We start from the raw sequence: 27,470 nt of genomic DNA on the forward strand, positions 1-27,470 counted from the left end.
CGGATTATGACGCTCAAGCGTTCCAAATGACGCAACAATACAGCTCCAGACCAGAGAAAGTTAATGTCGAAGTTATTATTCAGTTCAACACTAAAACTGAGGTTTGACACGTGTGATTTGAGGTGAGTCAAATATTTACAAAAGTTTACAATACATTAACCATCCGCTTCGTTATTAAATTTGCTATCAATCACTCTATCTGTATCTACTCTTCTGTCTGTCTGTCGGACTATCTGAGTTGTCTGTGTACTGTCTAGCCAGCATATGCCAGAAAGGCTCATATTCACAAAGTCTCATAGAAGGAGTGCTGATCAATAATCAGTTAGGTCTTTTAAATTAAACTGAATACGTTTTGATGGACAGGAGGCGACCTGATCCTAGATCAGCACTCCTACCCTGAAACACTTTGTGAACACAATCCAGGTGTACTGTGATTATGAAGTTGTGATGAGGTATTATTATATTAGTTGTGCTGTTGCATGATGGGTTGTAGGCTAGAGCTTGAGGACTCAACTCTGAAGACTGTTTCTGAATTCACTGACCTGGTGAGTAAATGTTGTGTACAATGGCACCATCTAGTGACAGAAACATAGAAACACACATTGTTGCTGAACGAAGGCATCTCTTTATTTTCCAGAAATAAAACTTGTAGACCTTTCCTGCAGTCTCTGAGGAGATGGACACCTCTTCTTCTTCTGGACGATCTCTGTCTCCTACTGGGACTGTCTTCTTACCCCCTCCTATCATGTGGAACAGTCTGTAAGTCATTCATCACATAACCTAGCTCTGGTCCAGGGCATTATGTGCGGCTTGCTGAAGGAAGGCTCAGTGTCTGCAAGCTGTACGTAACGCCCTGGACCAGAGTGACACATTACCCACCTCTGGCCATCATAGACAGTCAACTCATCACATTCACGTACTGTAAGTCACAGTTGTGTGATTTGTGTTATTAAAGACAGTTAAATTGAGCAGAAGTTTAATTATTAGTTTAATATTGTAGTAAATTGTCTGAGTTCACTTCCTAAATAATGTGTTGACATTCCTTTGCTCCCAGCTACAAGCAGGCAGAGATGGAGGTTCACTTCCCGAGAGAAGAGAAGAAGACCTGTACAGAGAAGGAAGCCCACATGCTTGAGTTGAGGGGGAAGGATCGAACGATCCGAAACCAGAAGAAGGAGATGGACAGACTTCAAGTGTGCCTCTGGGAGGAGGAAAAGAAGAAGAGGAATGGTGGAACGGAGAAGGACAAGATCATTGAACAATTACAGTCTGAGTCAGACAGTCTCCGAGCCCTTTTAAAAGATGAAAGGAGGAGAAGAAGAGTAGAAAGGGGTATAATGACAGAGTGGAAGGCTGAGATCCTGAGACTGAGGGAGGCAGAGAGCCAGAGGGAGGCAGAGAGCCAGAGAGAGGCAGAGTGCCAGAGGGAGGCAGAGTGCCAGAGGGAGGCAGAGTGCCAGAGAGATGCAGAGAGAGAGAGAGAAGCAGAGAGACAGAGAGAAACAGAGAGCCAGAGAAATGCAGAGAGACAGAGAGAAGCAGAGAGACAGAGAGAAGCAGAGAGACAGAGAGAAGCAGAGAGACAGAGAGAAGCAGAGAGACAGAGAGCAGCAGAGAGACAGAGGGAAGCAGAGATAGCCACAGAAGCAATGGAGCACCAGAGAAAATTGCAGGAGATCCACAGACTCAAAAAACTGCTGGATCTACTGATGGTGGACCTACAACTGGCCCACGTAAGACATGTCATTGTTATTATTAAAAGGCAGTGTATATTTACCCAGCTGAAAATGAATAGTGGCAGACAGCGGTACGCTAACCCAATGTTAACTTTTATTCCTTTCCTTAACCCTTACCTTAACCTCACTGAAACTATACCTAACCTTTACCTTAACCCAACCCTAGGTCCCGAACCTAACCTTCATTTATCTCAACCCCTATGCCTTTCTTCTGCCGGTTGAATATCCACTTCCTTATTAACGTCATTACTGTTGTTGTTGTTGTTGACTGTATCTGTGAAGGTTGTAAATAGCTGCATTAGTGAAGCATCATTTGTAGGAGTAATTTCTACAAGCATAAACATCAGAGGCAACATTGTTGTAACATCACACAAATTGTAATCGGAATTTCTCAAACCCCTAACTGAATGGGCAAGAAGGTTGTGTGTTTGTATTTGAACACATTTTGGACATAATTGATTCCATAAAATGTCTCGTAATTTTTTCAAACAATGATAATACATTAATTGACATTGAATTGTCCAGATGAATTGATCAAAATGACCCTGCTATTGATGTTGTCCAGTGTTTGATTCAATTACCTAGCTCTAGGTTGTATTTCTATGTATCATTCTCTGCAAATCCTTTGAAAGTATGTCTTGGTCATAGATTATCACTAATTTTACCTTTTAAAATGAAGCAAGAGATAGAGAGATTGAGGCTATGGCAGAAAGTCATGGAGGATCAGCGACCAAGACTGGCCTGGAACAACAAACCTATTGAGACAGGAAGAGAGAGGGAAAGAGAGAGGGAAAGAGAGAGAGAAAGGGAGATGGAAAGTGAGAGAAAAGCAGAATTGGAAAGACAAGAAATGAAGAAGAAAGTGGAACAGGCAGAAGAAACGATAAAAGTGTTAGAACGAGAGATTGAGAGATTGAAAGAGATTGAGAAGGAAATCACATTTGAAAGAGAAAGAGACGTGCGTATTGGAGAGAATGAGAAAGTCAAACTGGTTAACGAAAAGGTAAAAGAGTTAGAGAGAGAGGTTGACAGACTGAAAGAAGATATGACAACAAAAGAGATTCAATACAAAATCAAATTTGAAAGAGTGAAAGAAGCGTTTAGAAGACAGAATGAGAGAGTGAAACAGGTTAACCAAAATGTGCTAGTGTTAGACAGAGAGGTTGTGAGAATGAAAGAAGAGATTAGATTGAAAGACGAGACTGAACCAGAGAGAACATTTGATAGAGACAGAGAGAGAGAAAATGATTGGAGACGAAGTGAAGAGGAGATGAAAAATAGAGTGGAGAGAGAGATGGAGATGGAGACAGACCTCATCAATGACAAAAAGACGTCTGAATTGGAGGAAGTCTGCAAGAAAATCAAGGAACAGCGGATAGAATTAGAAAATATGGAAACAGACAAATATAAATGGAAACAGAACCAAATGGACATGGAGGAGAAGATGGAGGGTGAGCACAACAAACAGAAAGAGGTAGAAAGAAAGAGAATGGAGAAAATACTAAAACAGAGACAAGAAGAAGATGAGAAGAAGAAGGAGATGGAGAGAGAAGAAGAAGAGAGACGCAAACAGAAGCACATAGAGATGGAAGAGGAAGAACGAGAAAGGGAGAAAGAGAGACAGAGGGAGATCAAAAGGAAGAGAATGGAGAAGAGACAGAAAATAATGAAAAGAGAAGAAGAGAGACAGAGAGAGATTGAAAGAGAGATTGAAGAAGAAAGATGTAAACAGAAGCAAATAGAGATTGAAGAGGAAGAGGAAGAAAGAGAGAGGGAGAAAGAGAGACAGAGAGAGATTGAAAGAGAGATTGAAGAAGAAAGATGTAAACAGAAGCAAATAGAGATGGAAGAGGAAGAAAGAGAGAGGGAGAAAGAGAGACAGAGAGAGATTGAAAGAGAGATTGAAGAAGAAAGATGTAAACAGAAGCAAATAGAGATGGAAGAGATAGAACGAGAAAGGGAGAAAGAGAGACAGAGCGAGATCAAAAGGAAGAGAATGGAGAAGAGACAGAAAATTATGGAAAGAGAAGAAGAGAGACAGAGAGAGATTGAAGAAGAAAGATGTAAACAGAAGCAAATAGAGATGGAAGAGGAAGAAAGAGAAAGAGAGAAAGAGAGACAGAGCGAGATCAAAAGGAAGAGAATGGAGAATAGACAGAAAATTATGGAAAGAGAAGAAGAGAGACAGAGAGAGATTGAAAGAGAGATTGAAGAAGAAAGATGTAAACAGAAGCAAATAGAGATGGAAGAGGAAGAAAGAGAGAGGGAGAAAGAGAGACAGAGCGAGATCAAAAGGAAGAGAATGGAGAATAGACAGAAAATTATGGAAAGAGAAGAAGAGAGACAGAGAGAGATTGAAAGAGAGATTGAAGAAGAAAGATGTAAACAGAAGCAAATAGAGATGGAAGAGATAGAACGAGAAAGGGAGAAAGAGAGACAGAGCGAGATCAAAAGGAAGAGAATGGAGAATAGACAGAAAATTATGGAAAGAGAAGAAGAGAGACAGAGAGAGATTGAAAGAGAGATTGAAGAAGAAAGATGTAAACAGAAGCAAATAGAGATGGAAGAGATAGAACGAGAAAGGGAGAAAGAGAGACAGAACGAGATCAAAAGGAAGAGAATGGAGAAGAGACAGAAAATAATGAAAAGAGAAGAAGAGAGACAGAGAGAGATTGAAAGAGAGATTGAAGAAGAAAGATGTAAACAGAAGCAAATAGAGATGGAAGAGATAGAACGAGAAAGGGAGAAAGAGAGACAGAGCGAGATCAAAAGGAAGAGAATGGAGAAGAGACAGAAAATTATGGAAAGAGAAGAAGAGAGACAGAGAGAGATTGAAAGAGAGATTGAAGAAGAAAGAAGTAAACAGAAGCAAATAGAGATGGAAGAGGAAGAAAGAGAAGAAGAGAGACAGAGAGAGATGGGTGAGAAAGAGAGACAACAACAACAAGAGGAGAGACAGAAACAAAAGGAGAAGGAGAAAGAAAGGGAGAAAGACAATGAGAATCAGAGAGAGATGGAATTAAGAGATCAGCAACAGAAAGAGATGGAGAGAGAAAAGATGACTATGAGAGAAAGGGAGGAAGCAGGAAGAAGAAAGGAGGGGCAGAAAAATATTTTGGGGGAAGTTGAGGGACAGAATGAACTGGAGATAGAACAGGAGAGAGAGATGGAAGAAAAGCAGGAAGTGATTAAGGAAGCAGAGGAAGAGTACAGGGAAAGAGAAGAGAGAGGAAAGGAAGTAAGCATGAAGAAACATGTAGTAGTTAATGTTAAAGCAAAAGCACGGGAAGTCTTCAATAGGCGTAAAGAGAGGAGGTTAGAAGTGTTGAAGGGGGAACGAGAACACATAGAAAGAGGACAACAAATCAGGAGGGAGAAGGAGGAAAGACGGCTGGAGATGGAAAGAAAACAGGAGAGGGCAAGACAACAAGAGGAGCAGGATAGAAAACAAGAGATTGAAATTGCTAGACAGAAAGAAATGTTGAGACTAAGAGAGGAGGAGAGGCAGAGAGAGGATGAGAGAGAGGAGCAGAGAAAGAGAGCCATTGAAGGCCATTTAGCTTTAATCAGAGAGAGAGAAAATATAATACAGGCAAAAAAAAGAGAGGAGATGGTGGAAGAGGAAAGAAGGGAGATCCTTGAGTACAAGAGGGGTGAGTTAGAGGAGGAGGAGAAGGAAGATGACAAGGAGGACATTCTCCCACCTGATAATAGTATCCGAAGGAGAGCTGTGGGCTGGGTGAACAAGAAGTGGGAGAAGAGGAACCTCAAAAAGATAGAGAGAACCTGTCAGAGAGAAGCTGAGGAGGGCCATAAGATCGTCCACATAGGTAAGACCTGTTTTCCCTCTACTTATGACATCATCCTCTGTAGTCTCCTCTACACACATACGTTCCACACCAGTCATCATGTTGCATCATTGTTTCAATATAAAACTACTGTCCAAAATGGTTAGGCTGATCTGGTATCAACTTAAATGTAATGTACACAGGGAATTTAGAATGGAAAACTCAACTGGATCTCAATGACCCTGGTCTAAAGTAGTGCATCATAGCCTTTTGAGGCCCTAAGAAACATTTTGTTCAGGTTTTTGACAACATTTCCTCCCAATCTACACTTTGCAACGGGGCGTAGAGAACATATTGCATTTTTTAAGCAAGTTTGCTGCAATTCTACACATTTTCCCATGGGTTGGAGAGAAGAATTAGCCGTTTTGAAATCTATTTCCTTCAATTCTACACATTTTGCCATGACTTATGGCATGTTAAGATAATATCTGAATGAAATTGACTAACAAAATTAATGGGGGCTCACTGTAGTTCAAGGCCCCTGGGTAATTTGACCAAAAAAGGTTTTTGGGGGGGTCAGGGGGCCCCTAGTTGCCATGGGGCCCTAAGCAATCGCATATGCCCTGGCACTTTACAAAGAATAGGTGCCATTTGGGACTCGTGTTAAACTTTGGGTCAGGTCAATTCGGGATGGGAATTATTTAAATGTATTGACAAATTCCATGCCATGCTCAAATGAGAAGAGTAAAGAATCATTGAGATCCAACTGGGTTTTCTATTCTTCATTCCCTGTGTCCATTACATTTAAGTTGACACCAGATCCACTAAGTTGAATGAGAACTCTACTTCTTCTCCCCTTCCAGTCATCCCTGGACCCATAAGGATAACCATGACCCGGGCAGAGAGAGAGAGGGAGAAGAGGAAGGAGCTGCTGAAGGCTGAGGAGAGAAGGAAGAAGATGGAGGATTTCAATAAGCAGTGGAGAGAGCGGTCCCTGCTTAAAAAACAGACTCATGAAAAACTGAAGGAGGAGAGGGAGAGGATGAAGGAAAACTACCTGGAGCAGATGAATCTGGAGGCTGATGCTCAAATCAACACCCGGTGTCTAACCACCCAACACAGCCATGATTACAACCATGGTCAGGAGTTGCCCGGATGGGCCACAGGCCAGCAGGTAAGCCAAGATCCCACTGGATCTGCAGATGGCCACCAGGAAAGGCCAAGGAGGCAACAGGCATGGGCAGAGAACCAGGAGGGGAGTTCAGAGAACCAGCAGGAGGGGCCAGAGAACCAACAGGAGGGGCCAGACAGGCAGCAGCTAGATGCTCCAGAAGAGGTTGAAACATCAGAGCCAACCTCCAAGAACAAGAAAAAGCCAAGCATCTGGAAGAAAATTAGGATGGGGTAAAGAATGTTTAAACATCTATTCATGTTTTACACTGTTAATATATACATGTTATCACTTTAAAAAGTGACATTATCCAAATGTGAGGGTTTAGTGCACATGCAACACACATGTAAATATATAGATACTTACCTGTCTCTGTGATGTCTTACAGCCTTCCTGATGTGCTGTCTGCCTAGAGCTGGAACTCGATGAAGCCACAGTTCCACTGAGGTTACGTTGGTAATTAAAAGTGTCGCCCAATAATTCCTCCTCCTCTTTAAGTCATCGAGCCACATTTCCTCCTCAAAACATTATAGTCTCCTCAAGCCAGCAAGTATCCTCTTTATCAGGCAACAACCATCGAAGGTCAGTGACCCTCCTCCCCAGAACAGAGACTCTCATCTTTATCCTAGTTAAATTAATCTCTGATCACCACCTCTACAGTCCTAGAAAATATCCCCAAAATGGAAATGGTTTCAACAGAAGTCCTCCCCTCAGACCAGTGGCTCCACAGACCAGAGTTTCTCATCTTTATTCAAGTTGAATGCAACTCTGATCATTTCCACCACCTCTCCTGTTAAGGGGAGGTGCTGAAAAGGAGGTCTGGGAGGAGGTCTGCAGGTAGCCTGGACCGGACCGGTAGCAGCTAAGTTGCTGGCTCCATCCCCGGGCAGAGCTGCTCAAGTCAGGCCACTGATGTTTGATGATGTCATTTTGTTATCAAATTTATTAAAAAACAATATTGTTGTTACGGTGTGGATTGTTTTGTTATTTATTAGAATTGAAACATCCAGTAGTCATGGTAGATGTTAGACTTTCAATGAGACACCTAACATTCCATCAGTTTGATACAATGTGTGACATGTTATATTAGAGAGGAGTCCTCTATACACATCTATTTTAGACCATAGGAGAAATATCAGATTGAAATAGCTTCTCTAAGAATCTGAGGAGAGAGCAACAGTAGACGCATCGTTAGCTCTCCCACCTCCAGTTCAGTACTCGGGTCATTCCACCTTTTGGGGAGTGTAACTTTTATTTCTCCTAATTCTAACATTCTGTCATAAAGAGCACATGTTCAACTCAATATAAAACATGTTTACCATCTCAAGAGTAACAAATACATACTATAGCAAGTGCTTGTGTGGAATTGTTTGTTGTAAGTGCACGTTTGACTGGTGCACAACGGGTTATTTTGTACCCACATTTTGTTGTTCTGGATGCCGTTTGTTTTGTTAAATAAACTGCTCCGGTTATTACCCAGTTCTGCTCTCCTGCGCCTGACTTCCCTGCCGCCAGTTACGCACCCCTTACAGAATTCCACAACAACTATATGGAGTCAGCAGTAGCAGGTGCCCTTGGTATAGGGGTCGAGGACCGCGTCCGGGAGCACGCAGCGATGCTCCACCATCTTGGCGCTGCCATGGACCGCGTCGTCCAAACCCTCCAGCACCTCCACCAGCACAACAGGGGCCTCCACTGGCCCCTGGAGCGGGATGGAACGACAGGGCCCTGATCGACCACTATCGTTGCAGTTTGCGCGAGGATGTCTGTCGGGAGCTGGCCTTCACCCTCACCTTCAATCAGCTGGTGGACCTGTCCATTCGGCTGGATAACCTGCTGGCTACCCGCGGACATCCAGATCGGGGTCTGTCAGTTCCATCCCCCAGCACCACCGCTCCGATGCCCATGGTGCTGGGAGGTGCTGCGTTTAGGGAGACCGGAGGAGGTTCCATCTCGTGCACCATCTGTGGCCGAAGAGGTCACACGTCTTCCGGCACTACGGGGTGCCTGAGGATATAGTGTCTGATCGGGGTCCTCAGTTCACTTCGAGGGTCTGGAGGGCGTTCATGGAACGTCTGGGGGTGTCGATCAGACTTACCTCAGGTTTTCACCCCGAGAGTAATGGGCAGGTGGAGAGAGTTAACCAGGATGTGGGTAGGTTTCTGAGGTCTTATTGCCAGGACCGGCCGGAGGAGTGGGCTGCGTTCGTGCCCTGGGCAAAGATGGCCCAGAACTCGCTCCGCCACTCCTCCACTAACCTCTCCCCATTCCAGTGAGTACTGGGATTCCAGCCGGTTTTGGCACCTTGGCATCAGAGTCAGATCGAGGCTCTTGCGGTGGACGACTGGTTCAGGCGCGTGGAGGAGACATGGGAAGCAGCTCATGTTCACCTCCAGCGGGCCGTGCTGCGCAGGAAAGCCAGCGCAGACCATCACCACGGTGAGGGCCCGGTTTTCGCACCGGGGGACCGGGGTCTGGCTCTCTACCCAAAACCTGCCCCTCCGCCTGCCGGAAGCTGGGGCCACTTAAAATCCTGAGGAGACTGAATAAGGTTAGTTACAGGTTATAGCTTCCCCCAGATTACCTTTTTAACCCCTCGTTCAATGTGTCTCTCCTCAGGCCAGTGGTGGCTGGCCCGCTCCAGGAGTCTGAGGTGCGGGAGGTTCCTCTGCCCCCTCTGGACATTGAGGGGGCCCCAGTGTATTCCTTTCGCTCCATCCATACTGGATTCAAGGCGTCGGGCGAGGGGCCTTCAGTACCTCATGGAGTGGGAGGGGTACGGTCCGGAGGAGAGATGCTGGGTTTCGGTGGAGGACGTGTTGGACCCTTCAATGCTGCGGGAGTTCCACCGTCTCCGTCCGGATCGCCCTGCACCTCGCCCTCCGGGTGTCGGTGGAGGGGGGGGTGAGGTACTGTCACGACTTCCGCCGAAGTCGGTCCTTCTCCTTGTTCGGGGGTCGTACTGCAGTGTGCGTCGCCGGTCTTCTAGCCATCATCGATCCACTTTTCATTTTCCATTTGTTTTGTCTTGTTTTCCCACATACCTGGTTATCATTTCCCTCATTACTTGTTGTATACAGTGCCTTGCGAAAGTATTCGGCCCCCTTGAAAGTATTCGCCAGACCCACTGGCTCCAGGTCATCTACAAGTCCATGCTAGGTAAAGCTCCGCCTTATCTCAGTTCACTGGTCACGATGGCAACACCCACCCGTAGCACGTGCTCCAGCAGGTGTATCTCACTGATCATCCCTAAAGCCAACACCTCGTTTGGCCGCCTTTCGTTCCAGTTCTCTGCTTCCTGTGGCTGGAACGAATTGCAAAAATCGCTGAAGTTGGAGACTTTTATCTCCCTCACCAACTTCAAACATCTGCTATCTGAGCAGCTAACCGATCGCTGCAGCTGTGCATAGTCTATCGGTAAATAGCCCACCCAATTTTACCTACCTCATCCCCATACTGTTTATATTTATTTACTTTTCTGCTCTTTTGCACACCAGTATCTCTACCTGTACATGACCATCTGATCATTTATCACTCCAGTGTTAATCTGCAAAATTGTAATTATCTGCCTACCTCCTCATGCCTTTTGCACACAATGTATATAGACTCTCTTTTTTTTCTACTGTGTTATTGACTTGTTAATTGTTTACTCCATGTGTAACTCTGTGTTGTCTGTTCACACTGCTATGCTTTATCTTGGCCAGGTCGCAGGTGCAAATGAGAACATGTTCTCAACTAGCCTACTGGTTAAATAAAGGTGAAATAAAAATAAAAAATGTAAAAATGTAATGGTTTTGTTGGAATATTAAAGATCCACATCTTTTGAACTACCCTGCTCTCTGCGCCTGACTCCTGCACTCACTACTTATTGAAGCCGTGACTCCATGGTGCTGTAAAGAAAGCTCTGCTGTTGGGACAGCTTTAGGTCGACCCTAACAGTTTGTGGGCATCGTTTGTTAAAGTTATAGTGCCATTAATGTATTGTTTAGTGTTGTGTTGTGTAGTGGCTTTGCTGGCATTCATCTAAAACATTTTGGGGGGGGAGTTTTAACCACCAAGATGTACATGCTGCAATCACCACTGGGTGGGTGAATTATAACACACCAACCCTGTTACCTATAGATAGACAGTCTAGACATGTTGAAACTATTTACATGTGTTTGGTAAGCTTGCATTCCATTCCCCCTGTCACATGGGGATCTATGGTTGATTCTAGATGAAATAGTCAACTCTGTTACAGTCAACCCTGTCACTTTATTTGGCCCTTAATAGGCACTTACTATAGTATGTATTTGTTACTCTTGAGATGGGAAACATGTTTTATATTAAGTTGAACATGTGCTCTTTATGACAGAATGTTAGAATTAGGAGAAATAAAAGTTACACTCCCCAAAAGGTGGAATGACCCGAGTACTGAACTGGAGGTGGGAGAGCTAACGATGCGTCTACTGTTGCTCTCTCCTCAGATTCTTAGAGAAGCTATTTCAATCTGATATTTCTCCTATGGTCTAAAATAGATGTGTATAGAGGACTCCTCCCTAGTATAACATGTCACACATTGTATCAAACTGATGGAATGTTAGGTGTCTCATTGAAAGTCTAACATCTACCATGACTACTGGATGTTTCAATTCTAATAAATAACAAAACAATCCACACCGTAACAACAATATTGTTTTTTAATAAATTTGATAACAAAAATGACATCATCAAACATCAGTGGCCTGACTTGAGCAGCTCTGCCCGGGGATGGAGCCAGCAACTTAGCTGCTACCGGTCCGGTCCAGGCTACCTGCAGACCTCCTCCCAGACCTCCTTTTCAGCACCTCCCCTTAACAGGAGAGGTGGTGGAAATGATCAGAGTTGCATTCAACTTGAATAAAGATGAGAAACTCTGGTCTGTGGAGCCACTGGTCTGAGGGGAGGACTTCTGTTGAAACCATTTCCATTTTGGGGATATTTTCTAGGACTGTAGAGGTGGTGATCAGAGATTAATTTAACTAGGATAAAGATGAGAGTCTCTGCTCTGGGGAGGAGGGTCACTGACCTTCGATGGTTTGTTGCCTGATAAAGAGGATACTTGCTGGCTTGAGGAGACTATAATGTTTTGAGGAGGAAATGTGGCTTGATGACTTAAAGAGGAGGAGGAATTATTGGGCGACACTTTTAATTACCAACGTAACCTCAGTGGAACTGTGGCTTCATCGAGTTCCAGCTCTAGGCAGACAGCACATCAGGAAGGCTGTAAGACATCACAGAGACAGGTAAGTATCTATATATTTACATGTGTGTTGCATGTACACTAAACCCTCACATTTGGATAATGTCACTTTTTAAAGTGATGACATGTATATATTAACAGTGTAAAACATGAATAGATGTTTAAACATTCTTTACCTCATCCTAATTTTCTTCCAGATGCTTGGCTTTTTCTTGTTCTTGGAAGTTGGCTCTGATGTTTCAACCTCTTCTGGAGCTTCTAGATGCTGGCTGTCTGGCCCCTCCTGTTGGTTCTCTGGCCCCTCCTGTTGGTTCTCTGGCCCCCCCTGTTGGTTCTCTGGCCCCTCCTGCTGGTTCTCTGAACTCCCCTCCTGGTTCTCTGCCCATGCCTGTTGCCTCCTTGGCCCCTCCTGCTGGCCATCTCCAGATGCAACAGGCTCGTGGCTTACTTGTTGGCCTGTCGCCCACCGCGGCAATTCCTGACCTTGGTTGTAGTCGTGGCTGTGTTGGGTGGTTGGACAACGGGTGATGTACTGGGTGCTGAACTTCTGGATTTGCTCATCAGCCTCCAGATTCATCTGCTCCAGGTACTTTTCCTTCATCTTCTCCCTCTCCTCCTTCAGTTTTTCATGAGTCTGTTTTTTAAGCAGGGACCGCTCTCTCCACTGCTTATTGAAATCCTCCATCTTCTTCCTTCTCTCCTCAGCCTTCAGCAGCTCCTTCCTCTTCTCCCTCTCTCTCTCTGCCCGGGTCATGGTTATCCTTATGGGTCCAGGGATGACTGGAAGGGGAGAAGAAGTAGAGTTCTCATTCAACTTAGTGGATCTGGTATCAACTTAAATGTAATGGACACAGGGAATGAAGAATAGAAAACCCAGTTGGATCTCAATGATTCTTTACTCTTCTCATTTGAGCATGGCATGGAATTTGTCAATACATTTAAATAATTCCCATCCCGAATTGACCTGACCCAAAGTTTAACACGAGTCCCAAATGGCACCTATTCTTTGTAAAGTGCCAGGGCATATGCGATTGCTTAGGGCCCCATGGCAACTAGGGGCCCCCTGACCCCCCAAAAAACCTTTTTTGGTCAAATTATCCAGGGGCCTTGAACTACAGTGAGCCCCCATTAATTTTGTTAGTCAATTTCATTCAGATATTATCTTAACATGCCATAAGTCATGGCAAAATGTGTAGAATTGAAGGAAATAGATTTCAAAATGGCTAATTCTTCTCTCCACCCCATGGGAAAATGTGTAGAATTGCAGCAAACTTGCTTAAAAAATGCAATATGTTCTCTACGCCCCGTTGCAAAGTGTAGATTGGGAGGAAATGTTGTCAAAAACCTGAACAAAATGTTTCTTAGGGCCTCAAAAGGCGATGATGCACTACTTTAGACCAGGGTCATTGAGATCCAGTTGAGTTTTCCATTCTAAATTCCCTGTGTACATTACATTTAAGTTGATACCAGATCAGCTTGACCATTTTGGACAGTAGTTTTATATTGAAACAATGATGCAACATGATGACTGGTGTGGAACGTATGTGTGTAGAGGAGACTACAGAGGATGATGTCATAAGTAGAGGGAAAACAGGTCTTACCTATGTGGACGATCTTATGGCCCTCCTCAGCTTCTCTCTGACAGGTTCTCTCTATCTTTTTGAGGTTCCTCTTCTCCCACTTCTTGTTCACCCAGCCCACAGCTCTCCTTCGGATACTATTATCAGGTGGGAGAATGTCCTCCTTGTCATCTTCCTTCTCCTCCTTCTCTAAGTCACCCCTCTTGTACTCAAGGATCTCCCTTCTTTCCTCTTCCACCATCTCCTCTCTTTTTTTTGCCTGTATTATATTTTCTCTCTCTCTGATTAAAGCTAAATGGCCTTCAATGGCTCTCTTTCTCTGCTCCTCTCTCTCATCCTCTCTCTGCCTCTCCTCCTCTCTTAGTCTCAACATTTCTTTCTGTCTAGCAATTTCAATCTCTTGTTTTCTATCCTGCTCCTCTTGTTGTCTTGCCCTCTCCTGTTTTCTTTCCATCTCCAGCCGTCTTTCCTCCTTCTCCCTCCTGATTTGTTGTCCTCTTTCTATGTGTTCTCGTTCCCCCTTCAACACTTCTAACCTCCTCTCTTTACGCCTATTGAAGACTTCCCGTGCTTTTGCTTTAACATTAACTACTACATGTTTCTTCATGCTTACTTCCTTTCCTCTCTCTTCTCTTTCCCTGTACTCTTCCTCTGCTTCCTTAATCACTTCCTGCTTTTCTTCCATCTCTCTCTCCTGTTCTATCTCCAGTTCATTCTGTCCCTCAACTTCCCCCAAAATATTTTTCTGCCCCTCCTTTCTTCTTCCTGCTTCCTCCCTTTCTCTCATAGTCATCTTTTCTCTCTCCATCTCTTTCTGTTGCTGATCTCTTAATTCCATCTCTCTCTGATTCTCATTGTCTTTCTCCCTTTCTTTCTCCTTCTCCTTTTGTTTCTGTCTCTCCTCTTGTTGTTGTTGTCTCTCTTTCTCACCCATCTCTCTCTGTCTCTCTTCTTCTCTTTCTTCCTCTTCCATCTCTATTTGCTTCTGTTTACATCTTTCTTCTTCAATCTCTCTTTCAATCTCTCTCTGTCTCTCTTCTTCTCTTTCCATATTTTTCTGTCTATTCTCCATTCTCTTCCTTTTGATCTCTCTCTGTCTCTCTTTCTCCCTTTCTCTTTCTTCCTCTTCCATCTCTATTTGCTTCTGTTTACATCTTTCTTCTTCAATCTCTCTCTGTCTCTCTTCTTCTCTTTCCATAATTTTCTGTCTCTTCTCCATTCTCTTCCTTTTGATCTCGCTCTGTCTCTCTTTCTCCCTTTCTCGTTCTATCTCTTCCATCTCTATTTGCTTCTGTTTACATATTTCTTCTTCAATCTCTCTTTCAATCTCTCTCTGTCTCTCTTTCTCCCTCTCTCTTTCTTCCTCTTCCATCTCTATTTGCTTCTGTTTACATCTTTCTTCTTCAATCTCTCTTTCAATCTCTCTCTGTCTCTCTTCTTCTCTTTTCATAATTTTCTGTCTCTTCTCCATTCTCTTCCTTTTGATCTCCCTCTGTCTCTCTTTCTCCCTCTCTCTTTCTTCCTCTTCCATCTCTATGTTCTTCTGTTTGCGTCTCTCTTCTTCTTCTCTCTCCATCTCCTTCTTCTTCTCATCTTCCCATTGTCTCTGTTTTAGTATTTTCTCCATTCTCTTTCTTTCTACCTCTTTCTGTTTGTTGTGCTCACCCTCCATCTTCTCCTCCATGTCCATTTGGTTCTGTTTCCATTTATATTTGTCTGTTTCCATATTTTCTAATTCTATCCGCTGTTCCTTGATTTTCTTGCAGACTTCCTCCAATTCAGACGTATTTTTGTCATTGATGAGGTCTGTCTCCATCTCCATCTCTCTCTCCACTCTATTTTTCATCTCCTCTTCACTTCGTCTCCAATCATTTTCTCTCTCTCTGTCTCTATCAAATGTTCTCTCTGGTTCAGTCTCGTCTTTCAATCTAATCTCTTCTTTCATTCTCACAACCTCTCTGTCTAACACTAGCACATTTTGGTTAACCTGTTTCACTCTCTCATTCTGTCTTCTAAACGCTTCTTTCACTCTTTCAAATTTGATTTTGTATTGAATCTCTTTTGTTGTCATATCTTCTTTCAGTCTGTCAACCTCTCTCTCTAACTCTTTTACCTTTTCGTTAACCAGTTTGACTTTCTCATTCTCTCCAATACGCACGTCTCTTTCTCTTTCAAATGTGATTTCCTTCTCAATCTCTTTCAATCTCTCAATCTCTCGTTCTAACACTTTTATCGTTTCTTCTGCCTGTTCCACTTTCTTCTTCATTTCTTGTCTTTCCAATTCTGCTTTTCTCTCACTTTCCATCTCCCTTTCTCTCTCTCTTTCCCTCTCTCTTTCCCTCTCTCTTCCTGTCTCAATAGGTTTGTTGTTCCAGGCCAGTCTTGGTCGCTGATCCTCCATGACTTTCTGCCATAGCCTCAATCTCTCTATCTCTTGCTTCATTTTAAAAGGTAAAATTTGTGATAATCTATGACCAAGACATACTTTCAAAGGATTTGCAGAGAATGATACATAGAAATACAACCTAGAGCTAGGTAATTGAATCAAACACTGGACAACATCAATAGCAGGGTCATTTTGATCAATTCATCTGGACAATTCAATGTCAATTAATGTATTATCATTGTTTGAAAAAATTACGAGACATTTTATGGAATCAATTATGTCCAAAATGTGTTCAAATACAAACACACAACCTTCTTGCCCATTCAGTTAGGGGTTTGAGAAATTCCTGTTACAATTTGTGTGATGTTACAACAATGTTGCCTCTGATGTTTATGCTTGTAGAAATTACTCCTACAAATGATGCTTCACTAATGCAGCTATTTACAACCTGCACAGATACAGTCAACAACAACAACAGTAATGACGTTAATAAGGAAGTGGATATTCAACCGGCAAAAGAAAGGCATAGGGGTTGAGATAAATGAAGGTTAGGTTCAGGACCTAGGGTTGGGTTAAGGTAAAGGTTAGGTATAGTTTCAGTGAGGTTAAGGTAAGGGTTAAGGAAAGGAATAAAAGTTAACATTGGGTTAGCGTACCGCTGTCTGCCACTATTCATTTTCAGCTGGGTAAATATACACTGCCTTTTAATAATAACAATGACATGTCTTACGTGGGCCAGTTGTAGGTCCACCATCAGTAGATCCAGCAGTTTTTTGAGTCTGTGGATCTCCTGCATTTTTCTCTGGTGCTCCATTGCTTCTGTGGCTATCTCTGCTTCCCTCTGTCTCTCTGCTGCTCTCTGTCTCTCTGCTTCTCTCTGTCTCTCTGCTTCTCTCTGTCTCTCTGCTTCTCTCTGTCTCTCTGCTTCTCTCTGTCTCTCTGCTTCTCTCTGTCTCTCTGCATCTCTCTGGCTCTCTGCTTCTCTCTGTCTCTCTGCTTCTCTCTCTCTCTCTCTGCATCTCTCTGGCACTCTGCCTCCCTCTGGCACTCTGCCTCCCTCTGGCTCTCTGCCTCCCTCTGGCTCTCTGCCTCCCTCTGGCTCTCTGCCTCCCTCAGTCTCAGGATCTCAGCCTTCCACTCTGTCATTATACCCCTTTCTACTCTTCTTCTCCTCCTTTCATCTTTTAAAAGGGCTCGGAGACTGTCTGACTCAGACTGTAATTGTTCAATGATCTTGTCCTTCTCCGTTCCACCATTCCTCTTCTTCTTTTCCTCCTCCCAGAGGCACACTTGAAGTCTGTCCATCTCCTTCTTCTGGTTTCGGATCGTTCGATCCTTCCCCCTCAACTCAAGCATGTGGGCTTCCTTCTCTGTACAGGTCTTCTTCTCTTCTCTCGGGAAGTGAACCTCCATCTCTGCCTGCTTGTAGCTGGGAGCAAAGGAATGTCAACACATTATTTAGGAAGTGAACTCAGACAATTTACTACAATATTAAACTAATAATTAAACTTCTGCTCAATTTAACTGTCTTTAATAACACAAATCACACAACTGTGACTTACAGTACGTGAATGTGATGAGTTGACTGTCCATGATGGCCAGAGGTGGGTAATGTGTCACTCTGGTCCAGGGCGTTACGTACAGCTTGCAGACACTGAGCCTTCCTTCAGCAAGCCGCACATAATGCCCTGGACCAGAGCTAGGTTATGTGATGAATGACTTACAGACTGTTCCACATGATAGGAGGGGGTAAGAAGACAGTCCCAGTAGGAGACGGAGATCGTCCAGAAGAAGAAGAGGTGTCCATCTCCTCAGAGACTGCAGGAAAGGTCTACAAGTTTTATTTCTGGAAAATAAAGAGATGCCTTCGTTCAGCAACAATGTGTGTTTCTATGTTTCTGTCACTAGATGGTGCCATTGTACACAACATTTACTCACCAGGTCAGTGAATTCAGAAACAGTCTTCAGAGTTGAGTCCTCAAGCTCTAGCCTACAACCCATCATGCATCAGCACAACTAATATAATAATACCTCATCACAACTTCATAATCACAGTACACCTGGATTGTGTTCACAAAGTGTTTCAGGGTAGGAGTGCTGATCTAGGATCAGGTCGCCTCCTGTCCATCAAAACGTATTCAGTTTGATTTAAAAGACCAAACTGATTATTGATCAGCACTCCTTCTATGAGACTTTGTGAATATGAGCCTTTCTGGCATATGCTGGCTAGACAGTACACAGACAATTCAGATAGTCCGACAGACAGACAGAAGAGTAGATACAGACGGAGTGATTGATAGCAACAGAAATAACGAAGCGGATGGTTAATGTATTGTAAACTTTTGTAAATATTTGACTCACCTCAAATCACACGTGTCAAACCTCAGTTTTAGTGTTGAACCGAATAATAACTTCGGCATTAACTTTCTCTGGTCTGGAGCTGTATTGTTGCGTCATTTGGAACGCTTGAGCGTCATAATTGTTTGAATGTTAAATGACGACACAGAGGCATTGATGCGAGTAACCAGTCTTGTTCAGTACATCACAACACATCCGGGTATCTCAAGCACCCCGGTAAAACACAAGAGTTGCAGTAATGAACATTTACCAACAGATGGCAACACTGTGCCATATTACACCCATAACACACTCTGTTACAGATTTTAGTTTTGGAAACAGAAAGATGTATGGAGATCAAATGTTTCATAGATGAGAAATTGAACTGAATATTGGTCAAAATCCATCTCGTTCAATCTTTTCCCACTGATGGCCACCGGGCTTCCTCTCACTACCAACCGGATGCTTCTCATTTATACACGCAGTGAATTATCTGTGGTACAATGGTAGAACAATCTAGGAGGATTGGGTCGGTTTAACAATATTCACAGAACTGTAGCTAGGTTTCCATCCAATTGGAGACAGATTTTCAAGAGACATTTCTAAAATCCCCAAAACGATGTGCTCATTTTTCCCTCCAGAGACGTGTTTCCATCCAATTGTGTAAACAGGTAAAAGGCTGCGTGTGATTTATTTTACCAGGCAAGTCGGTTAAGAACAAACTCAAATTTTCAATGCCTGATCAGGGGTAGAACGACAGATTTGTACCTTGGGGGTTTGAACTTGCAACCTTCCGGTTACTAGGCCAACACGCTAACCACTAGGCTACCCTGCCGCCTCTACACTCTAACCACTAGGCCACCCCAATGATGATGTAGTGCACCTAGTACCTTTTGTGGCGCACATACATACATACCTCTTATGGTTTCGAAACATCTTTGATGGACAGGCTAATAATCTTTGTTCATTTAGAGAACTTGGTGGCCAGAAAGGCTAAACTATCGCTATTTTGTGTGCGTGTGTGTGTGTGTGTGTGTGTGTGTGTGTTAGTGGAGGCTGGTGGGAGGAGCTATAGCAGGACGTCCTCTGTATTGGCTGGAATGGGATAAATGGAACGGTATCATAAAACACATCAAACATATTGAAACCACGTTTGACCCCGTTCCATTTGTATAACCTCTTCTGGTGTGTGTGTTGTTGTTCGGTTTGCCAAGGAGCAGAATCCAACATTGCATAATGATTATATCACGCCTGTGATTCCCACTCCCGTACAACAGGTGGCGTAAGTCTACATCTGTGTAGCTTGACAACAGGCCTAGTCTGTCGAAGGAGAAAATGCGGAAATTGACATTGCGTTTGTTTTGGGGATCTTTATTTTTTTGGTGGGGGAAGGCGATGTCAAGGCATAAATAACACTACTCGTCAAACAATGAACAAAAAACTTTACAAAAAAAAATAAATGTATGATTTCGCTTTAACTACCAAAACAAGGCTTCAGGTAAGAATCTCCCCCATTAGTCGAAGGGGTCTGTTGTAAGGCAGATGGCCAGGCATGGCCTAGCTACCTTTAGCAACCTATTGACGATAGTATCTTCTCAGTAAACCACATTTCCATCCACTGTTTTTTATTTATTTATTGTGAAGTCGTACTGTATATAAAAAGAAAAATCACAAACCCTACAGCTGTGGCAATAGATACACATTTGTTCGTTTGACATGGTGGGATATTTTTTGTGTCAGTAAAATGTAATTATGTGAGAAATAGCTTGTGGGGAAACATATCATATCGAAGTGAATTTGTGATTCACACGTGATGCCGTGTGGTTCTGCCACTATGGATCAGCAGACCGTGTAGTTTTATTAAACTCCAAATTAAGTATATTATGGTGAATTTCACAGGGTGGTGAAAGTGCACGGTGATGAGCTTGATGCACCTTTCCAATAAACCTCAATGGTCTAATTCTGGTGTCATGGTGACTGATGGGTTTACTGCCTTTTTGACAAATAAAAATATTCCTGCTCTTATCCATAATAAACTCATGTATACTTTTTTTTTTTTTTTTAATACTGTCTGCTGCCACTGTTTTAAAACAGATAGAGTAAGTAAGTGTATATTTTGCATTTGTGAAATTATTTTTGACGTGATATGAAAGTAGAGGGCCTTGTGTTTCTAAAATCGTACCGCAATTAGGAATTTATTCAAGTTTAGATGGAGTACTTGGCTGCCAGTGCCGTTTCGCCTCTAAGGAGAGCATGTAAGGTCATTGGACTATGAAGGTGTTCGCATACAGGTTCAGTTTGCTCCTAGCAGAACTCGGCTAAGAGAAGCGACCGTCTGCTCGCATACTCCCTAATGACCTTCGCTTGAAAAACTTGGAGGGAAAAAAAAGCGGTAATATTTAGGTTTGTCCCTGTTGAGCCACCGTAGCAACAGTATAGCCAGAAACACTTCCTCAAAATAGTCGGATTTAATCATTGATAAATCATGGAATCTGTCATTAATTTTGACGGTTTTGCCGAAGAGGTATTAGTGGCGCAATTTTACATCTACCTAACATGTTTGGTGCAGTATTTCTCAAGTGAAAAAAAATTGCATGGAAACTAGTCTTCTCTTCTTTGAATGACAACCAACACTTAATTTTCCCACTCCTACTAGGAGTAGTACTGTTGACCGATCACTGACAAAGGGGTGTATCCTTCAGCTACTGACCTTTGCCTTGCCTCAACAACAACAACAACAAAAATGTGTGTCGGCACGAACAGCCGAACACCAAAACGAACAAAAACATCACCAAATGTTGTAGTAATATATGTGCCAATTGTTTCGCCTGGGAAGCATTCCGCTTAAAGAGTCCAGTTAGGCTCCTTCAGTCCATTACAGGGCTAGATAAGAACCCAAACCCCATATAGCTAACGTTAGCCAGCTACATGTACCTTACAATTTTAGACTTTATTTAGTAGCTTAGCCAGCCAAAGGCCCGGGATAGGGAACTGACTTTCCGTGGCAATAATTGAATACATCGGAAAATACGGGATGTTTTTATCTTATTTTTTTTAAGCAAGGGACGTGTGATTGCGGATTAGTTTTTTAAAAAATGTATTGGTCGTATGTATAGGATGCATATGGTATATCAATTTTACACATGTTTGGGGTAAGGAGGGATTGGCGGGGGGGGTAACTAGGAGGTAACTAGCTAGCAAGCCATCAAATTATGTAACAGTCCTACATTTCATACAGACTTTTTTATTTTTATTTGACAGGTTTTGTGCATCACAGGAGAGATGGCGTCAGTGAAAGACAGCAGTCAAACACTCCTGCTCAATGTCATCACGAAAGATAAAGAGGAGGAAGTGAAGATTTGGGAATGTGACGATTACCCAGGTAAGGAAGGGAATGTGACGATTACCCAGGTAAGGAAGGGAATGTGACGATTACCCAGGTAAGGAAGGGAATGTGACGATTACCCAGGTAAGGAAGGGAATGTGACGATTACCCAGGTAAGGAAGGGAATGTGACGATTACCCAGGTAAGGAAGGGAATGTGACGATTACCCAGGTAAGGAAGGGAATGTGACGATTACCCAGGTAAGGAAGGGAATGTGACGATTACCCAGGTAAGGAAGGGAATGTGACGATTACCCAGGTAAGGAAGGGAATGTGACGATTACCCAGGTAAGGAAGGGAATGTGACGATTACCCAGGTAAGGAAGGGAATGTGACGATTACCCAGGTAAGGAAGGGAATGTGACGATTACCCAGGTAAGGAAGGGAATGTGACGATTACCCAGGTAAGGAAGGGAATGTGACGATTACCCAGGTAAGGAAGGGAATGTGACGATTACCCAGGTAAGGAAGGGAATGTGACGATTACCCAGGTAAGGAAGGGAATGTGACGATTACCCAGGTAAGGAAGAACAGGTTTTCTCGTCCGAGGGCAACGGTGTCTGCTGGTTTTCATTACTTACCTTTTTAGCCAGACAGATTGATTACGTTATTTTTTTTTTTTAAAGACACTATCCTATTTTTCATGTGCTGTTGTGGCTTGAGCACGTCAGATTAAAATACATACTTGGGTTATTTAGTTGTTTGCAGTGCCACTTTGTGACGTGGTTTTAGTAATAAATAAATACATTTATCCCCTGCAAGTTGACTACTTTCAACACTATAGTTTTGATGTGTATTGCAAGCTTCTGATAATGTTCGTCTGTTCTCGTTCACACAGGAGAGAGTCCAGAGGCGCAGTCAGAAAAGATGGCCGACAGCAGTCAAACACTGGGGCTGAATGTCATCGTTAACAGAGAGGAGAAGGAAGACGTTGGTGAATCTGTTGATCCTGGTAAAAATCAGGTTTTATGTAGAATTTTTAGGCCTGTCAGAGTATTCATATTATTCATATTATTATTTTTTTTAATGAGTTGATTAATCTCAGATTAAAGGTGCTCACCAGTGGTAGTAGAACTCATTGTAAATAGAATACATAGCCTAATTAAATTAAGGTAAAATAAAACTAGGTAGAATAAAACAAAATAAAAAGGTAGCCCCACCATGGATCTCCATACACTTCAAGCAGAGAAACCTCCCATTTAAAGCAGAGTTGTCTATATCCATTTTCAGTACTGCTTAATTGTGCACGTCTTTTATTAGAATTTGATGCAATGATTGTGTTACACCTGTTCATCTGTTGTTCTGCTGTCATTTTACACAGGAGAGACCCCTAACTCCTCTGACCAAGTTGAGACATTTCCAGCTTCAGTCAAGCAACGTCGGAAAGTGACCAAAGTAAAGAAGCCTCACCGCTGTCCCCACTGTGAGAAGAGTTTCCCTTTCCTTTCATATCTTGAAAGACACGTGCGTAAACATTCTGGAGAGAAGCCTTATTCCTGTTCTGACTGTGGGATGAGTTTCTCCCAACTGAGTGGCTTGAACGTGCACCATCGAACGCACACTGGAGAGAAGCCTCACCGCTGTCCTCACTGTGAGGAGAGTTTCCCATTTCCATCATATCTTGAAAGACACGTGCGTAAACATTCTGGAGAGAAGCCTTATTCCTGTTCTGACTGTGGGATGAGTTTCTCCCAACTGAGTGGCTTGAACGTGCACCATCGAACGCATACTGGAGAGAAGCCTCACCACTGTCCTCACTGTGAGAAGAGTTTCCCATTCCCATCTTATCTTGAAATACACCTGCGGAAACATTCTGGAGAGAAACCGTACTCCTGCTCCGACTGTGGGAAATGCTTCACAACATCAAGTCATCTAACCTCTCATCGGAGAACTCACACAGGGGAGAAGCCTTACTCCTGCTCTGACTGTGGGAAGAGTTTCCCATTCCCGTCATATCTTGAAAGACACCTGCGGAAACATTCTGGAGAGAAGCCTTACTGCTGCGCCGACTGCGGGAAATGCTTCACCACATCAAGCAATCTAACGCTACATCAGAGTGCACACGGGGGAGAAGCCTTGGAGCCAATTTGAGTTCAAAAGAATTTACCCAAAAAGAAAAAGAACGGAAAGGAAAAGTATAATTGTGAAGTGATGCACGGTGAAACTGAAATGTAAAAAACAAAAACAATTATGTAAACAAAAAAGTGAATTGTATGGGAAAAAAAATGTAGAATTCAAACACATTGAAAATGATTTTCAAAGCATTCAGTTGATGTTTGCATCCAATCTTTAAAGTTGATTTGGTCAAATAACTTGTTTTCGCTCTTGGATTTAGTCCTTGCAATGACAATTATATTCCACCTTCAAGTCATCTTTTCTCTCTTCCAAGTTTTGGTACTCTTGACATGGGGGTGGGCGTGTCCAATGTTAGAGGGGATGGGCGTGTCCAATGTTAGAGGGGATGGGCGTGTCCAATGTTAGAGGGGATGGGCGTGTCCAATGTTAGAGGGGATGGGCGTGTCCAATGTTAGAGGGGATGGGCGTGTCCAATGTTAGAGGGGATGGGCGTGTCCAATGTTAGAGGGGATGGGCGTGTCCAATGTCAGAGGGGATGGGCGTGTCCAGTGTCAGAGGGGATGGGCGTGTCCAATGTTAGAGGGGATGGGCGTGTCCAATGTTAGAGGGGATGGGCGTGTCCAATGTTAGAGGGGATGGGCGTGTCCAATGTTAGAGGGGATGGGCGTGTCCAATGTTAGAGGGGATGGGCGTGTCCAATGTCAGAGGGGATGGGCGTGTCCAGTGTTAGAGGGGATGGGCGTGTCCAGTGTTAGAGGGGATGGGAGTGTCCAATGTTAGAGGGGATGGGCGTGTCCAATGTTAGAGGGGATGGGCGTGTCCAATGTTAGAGGGGATGGGCGTGTCCAATGTTAGAGGGGATGGGCGTGTCCAATGTTAGAGGGGATGGGCGTGTCCAATGTTAGAGGGGATGGGAGTGTCCAATGTTAGAGGGGATGGGAGTGTCCAATGTTAGAGGGGATGGGAGTGTCCAATGTTAGAGGGGATGGGCGTGTCCAATGTTAGAGGGGATGGGCGTGTCCAATGAGCCACAGCCTTGGAGTGGCAGCATTCCTCCAGTACCCCCCCCAACAGGACACATTCTTATTGGACAAGCACACCTGATTCAACTTGTCAACTAATCATCAAGTTCTCAAATTTTATTTTTTTACTTTAACCTTTATTTAACAAGGCAAGTCAGTTTTAAGAACAAATTCTTATTTTCAATGACGGCCTAGGAACGAGTGGGTTAACTGCCTTGTTCAGGGGAAGAACGACAGATTTTTACCTTGTCAGCTCGGGGGATTCGATCCAGCAACCCTTTCGGTTACTACTGGTCCTAACGATCTAACCACTAGCCTACCTTGCCTCAATGAGCTGAATGAGGTGTAGGGCTAGAACAAAAATGTGTAGTGTTGGAGACCAGGGTTGGGAAACACCGTCCTAACCAATAGGTTACTTGCACAATGTCGTAAAAACAACTTCCTGGTAATAAAGGTCATGGAAATCTGTTTCCTGGCGAACGGCTTCGTTTTTAGCTGCTTTTTTTGTTACCTGTATTAGCTTGCAATTTCGCTCAAGTCCTTCTCCTATTTGTAACAGTAGTGCACTATATCGGGAATAGAGTGTGATTTGGGACGTAACCTGGGTTTCAGAGCAGTAAGTTGCTTGGACACTATACAGACAAACAAACAAACAAAAATTATATACAGGGCATTCGGAAAGTATTCAGACCCCTTGACTTTTCCCACATTTTGTTACGTTACAGCCTTATTCTAAAATGGATTAAATTGTTGTTGTTTTTTACCCTCATCAATCTACATACAATTACCACATAATGACAAAACCAAAATATAATATTTCTTGGAACTTTTAAGCCAACAATATGTTTCTGTCCATTTCTGTTTTATTTGTTCCATTGGTTGTGTGTGTGTGTGTGTGTGTGTGTGTGTGAACTGATTTTTAGATACCCTCCCGACCTGTTTCTTGCGTGTGTTCAGATTTCTACACAGCAGATTTCTCCTCCAACTCGAGCTCAGGTCTCCTGTGAGAGGGTTGATGTGCATCCCTACACCCCCCCCCCCCCCCCCCCCCTTGTCTGCTTCTGTGTCTATTATAGAGAACATATTCCTTTCAATGTCCACCACAGAGCTGGGAATAGTGTCTGATAGCTAAGGCCAAGGATGGGAATGGAATAAAAAAGGTTGAATGAAAACCTGGTTGTAGATGCAGAAAGGGGACTAAGGAGAAGGAAGGAGACGCGTTCTGTCTCCTAGAGGTGATCGTACTTTGGTGCGAAAAGTGCAAATCAATCCCAGAACAACAGTAAAGGACCTTGTGAAGATGCTGGAGGAAACAGGTTCAAAAGTATCTATTTCCACAGTAAAACGGGTCCTATATCGACATAACCTGAAAGGCAGCTCAGCAAGGAAGAAGCCACTGCTCCAAAACCGCCATACAAAATGCCAGACTACGGTTTGCAACTGCACATGGAGACAAAGATCGTACTTTTTTGGAGAAATGTCCTCTGGTCTGATGAAACAAAAATAGAACTGTTTGGCCATAATGACCATCATATTATTTAGAGGAAAAAGGGGGAGGCTTGCAAGCTGAAGAACACCATCCCAATCGTGAAGCACGGGGGTGGCAGCATCATGTTGTGGGGATGCTTTGCTGCAGGAGGGACTGGTGCACTTCACAAAATAGATGGCATCATGAGTTAGGAAAATTATGTGGATATATTGAAGCAACATCTCAAGACATCAGTCAGGAAGTTAAAGCTTGGTTGGAAATGGGTCTTCCAAATGGACAATGACCCCAAGCACACTTCCAAAGTTGTGGCAAAAGGGCTTAAGGACAACAAAGTCAAGGTATTGGAGTGGCCATCACAAAGCCCTGACCTCAATCCTATAGAAAATGTGTGTGCAGAACTGAAAAAGCGTGTGCGAGCAAGGAGGCCTACACACCAGACTCAGTTACGCCAGCTCTGTCAGGAGGAATGGGCCAAAATTCACCCAACTTATTGTGGGAAGCTTGTGGAAGGCTACCCAAAACTTTTGACCCAAGTTAAACAATTTAAAGGTAATGCTACCAAATACTAATTGAGTGTATGTAAACTTCTGACCCACTGGGATTGTGATAAAATAAATCAAATCTGAAATAAATCATTCTCTCTACTATTATTCTGACATTCCACATTCTTAAAATAAAGTGGTGATCGTAACTGACCTAAAATGGATTTTTTACTAGGATTAAATGTCAGGAATTGTGAAAAACTGAGTTTAAATGTATTTGGCTAAGGTGTATGTAAACTTCCGACTTCAACTGTGTGTAAGTAAAGCCTGATTTTATTTTAATGATGAGGAAATTATTCAATTGTACAAAGTATCGTAGGAAATTCACGTCTGTTGTTGTATGCATCTGTTGGTCAACAGATACCTTTAAAAAACAAAGTAGGGGCATGGATCAGAAAACCAGTCAGTATCTGGTGTGACCATACTTTGCCTTGTGCAGTGTGACACATCTCCTTCACATAGAGTTGATCAGGACGTTGATTGTGGCCTGTGGAATGTTGTCCCACTCCTCTTCAACGGCTGTATGAAGTTGTTGGATATTGTCGGGATCTGAAACGCGCTGTCGTACACGTCGATCCAGAGCATCCCAAACTGGGGTACGCCAAATAAAAATGTAATTCACATTTTTTTATTTTTTTATTTTAAGTTTCTATTCTTCACATTTTCAAACAGTCCATTTATATTTTCCAATGGGGCTATACATTTGGTTGAGGTTTTTCTTCACACCTGAGTAGCCTC

General features: G+C 43.2%; 5 protein-coding genes across 5 annotated transcripts; 3 read left to right on the forward strand and 2 right to left on the reverse strand.

Annotated features, from left to right (window-relative positions):
* Nucleotides 1-676: 676 nt before the first annotated feature.
* On the forward strand, nucleotides 677-1,958 carry LOC149975320 (uncharacterized). The gene is made up of 2 exons (XM_090209666.1): nucleotides 677-759; nucleotides 1,055-1,958. The coding sequence occupies exons 1-2, from the start codon at nucleotides 677-679 to the stop codon at nucleotides 1,956-1,958; spliced, it is 987 nt and encodes a 328-aa protein (XP_090065792.1).
* Nucleotides 1,959-3,568: 1,610 nt separating this feature from the next.
* LOC118941519 (uncharacterized) lies at nucleotides 3,569-6,987 on the forward strand. Its single transcript, XM_036955296.2, has 2 exons — nucleotides 3,569-5,566; nucleotides 6,388-6,987. Exons 1-2 carry the CDS (start codon nucleotides 3,580-3,582, stop codon nucleotides 6,930-6,932), a joined length of 2,532 nt encoding a protein of 843 aa, XP_036811191.2. The 5' UTR covers nucleotides 3,569-3,579; the 3' UTR covers nucleotides 6,933-6,987.
* A 5,101-nt stretch (nucleotides 6,988-12,088) lies between these two features.
* Nucleotides 12,089-12,837, reverse strand: LOC149975321 (uncharacterized). The gene is made up of 2 exons (XM_090209742.1): nucleotides 12,816-12,837; nucleotides 12,089-12,696 (listed from the first exon to the last, which is right to left on the reverse strand). Exons 1-2 carry the CDS (start codon nucleotides 12,835-12,837, stop codon nucleotides 12,089-12,091), a joined length of 630 nt encoding a protein of 209 aa, XP_090065868.1.
* A 350-nt stretch (nucleotides 12,838-13,187) lies between these two features.
* Nucleotides 13,188-17,305, reverse strand: LOC149975322 (uncharacterized). Its single transcript, XM_090211649.1, has one exon. It carries the CDS (start codon nucleotides 15,937-15,939, stop codon nucleotides 13,372-13,374), a length of 2,568 nt encoding a protein of 855 aa, XP_090067775.1. The 5' UTR covers nucleotides 15,940-17,305; the 3' UTR covers nucleotides 13,188-13,371.
* Nucleotides 17,306-19,497: 2,192 nt separating this feature from the next.
* LOC110498259 (uncharacterized) lies at nucleotides 19,498-26,822 on the forward strand. Its single transcript, XM_090211650.1, has 4 exons — nucleotides 19,498-19,717; nucleotides 21,481-21,601; nucleotides 22,442-22,555; nucleotides 22,925-26,822. The coding sequence occupies exons 1-4, from the start codon at nucleotides 19,679-19,681 to the stop codon at nucleotides 23,692-23,694; spliced, it is 1,044 nt and encodes a 347-aa protein (XP_090067776.1). The 5' UTR covers nucleotides 19,498-19,678; the 3' UTR covers nucleotides 23,695-26,822.
* The last annotated feature ends 648 nt before the right edge of the window (nucleotides 26,823-27,470 follow it).

This window comes from Oncorhynchus mykiss, chromosome 19 (genome assembly GCF_057628025.1).
Source record: "Oncorhynchus mykiss isolate SJ-2025 chromosome 19, ASM5762802v1, whole genome shotgun sequence".
Lineage (NCBI taxonomy): Eukaryota > Metazoa > Chordata > Actinopteri > Salmoniformes > Salmonidae > Oncorhynchus > Oncorhynchus mykiss.

Bases quoted from the DNA above. Each gene is read 5' to 3' on its own strand.
- LOC118941519 (XM_036955296.2), top strand. From the start codon at position 3,580: ATGGAAGAGGAAGAAAGAGAGAGGGAGAAAGAGAGACAGAGAGAGATT. The intron at 5,567-6,387 runs GTAAGACCTGTT...CTCCCCTTCCAG, and splicing joins CCATAAGATCGTCCACATAG to TCATCCCTGGACCCATAAGG.
- LOC149975321 (XM_090209742.1), bottom strand. From the start codon at position 12,837: ATGCCATGCTCAAATGAGAAGA. The intron at 12,697-12,815 runs GTAAAGAATCAT...CTCCCCTTCCAG, and splicing joins GCCATGCTCAAATGAGAAGA to TCATCCCTGGACCCATAAGG.
- LOC149975322 (XM_090211649.1), bottom strand. From the start codon at position 15,939: ATGAAGCAAGAGATAGAGAGATTGAGGCTATGGCAGAAAGTCATGGAG.
- LOC110498259 (XM_090211650.1), top strand. From the start codon at position 19,679: ATGTATGATTTCGCTTTAACTACCAAAACAAGGCTTCAG. The intron at 21,602-22,441 runs GTAAGGAAGGGA...TCGTTCACACAG, and splicing joins GGAATGTGACGATTACCCAG to GAGAGAGTCCAGAGGCGCAG. The intron at 22,556-22,924 runs GTAAAAATCAGG...CATTTTACACAG, and splicing joins TGGTGAATCTGTTGATCCTG to GAGAGACCCCTAACTCCTCT.
- LOC149975320 (XM_090209666.1), top strand. From the start codon at position 677: ATGGACACCTCTTCTTCTTCTGGACGATCTCTGTCTCCTACTGGGACT. The intron at 760-1,054 runs GTAAGTCATTCA...CTTTGCTCCCAG, and splicing joins CCTATCATGTGGAACAGTCT to CTACAAGCAGGCAGAGATGG.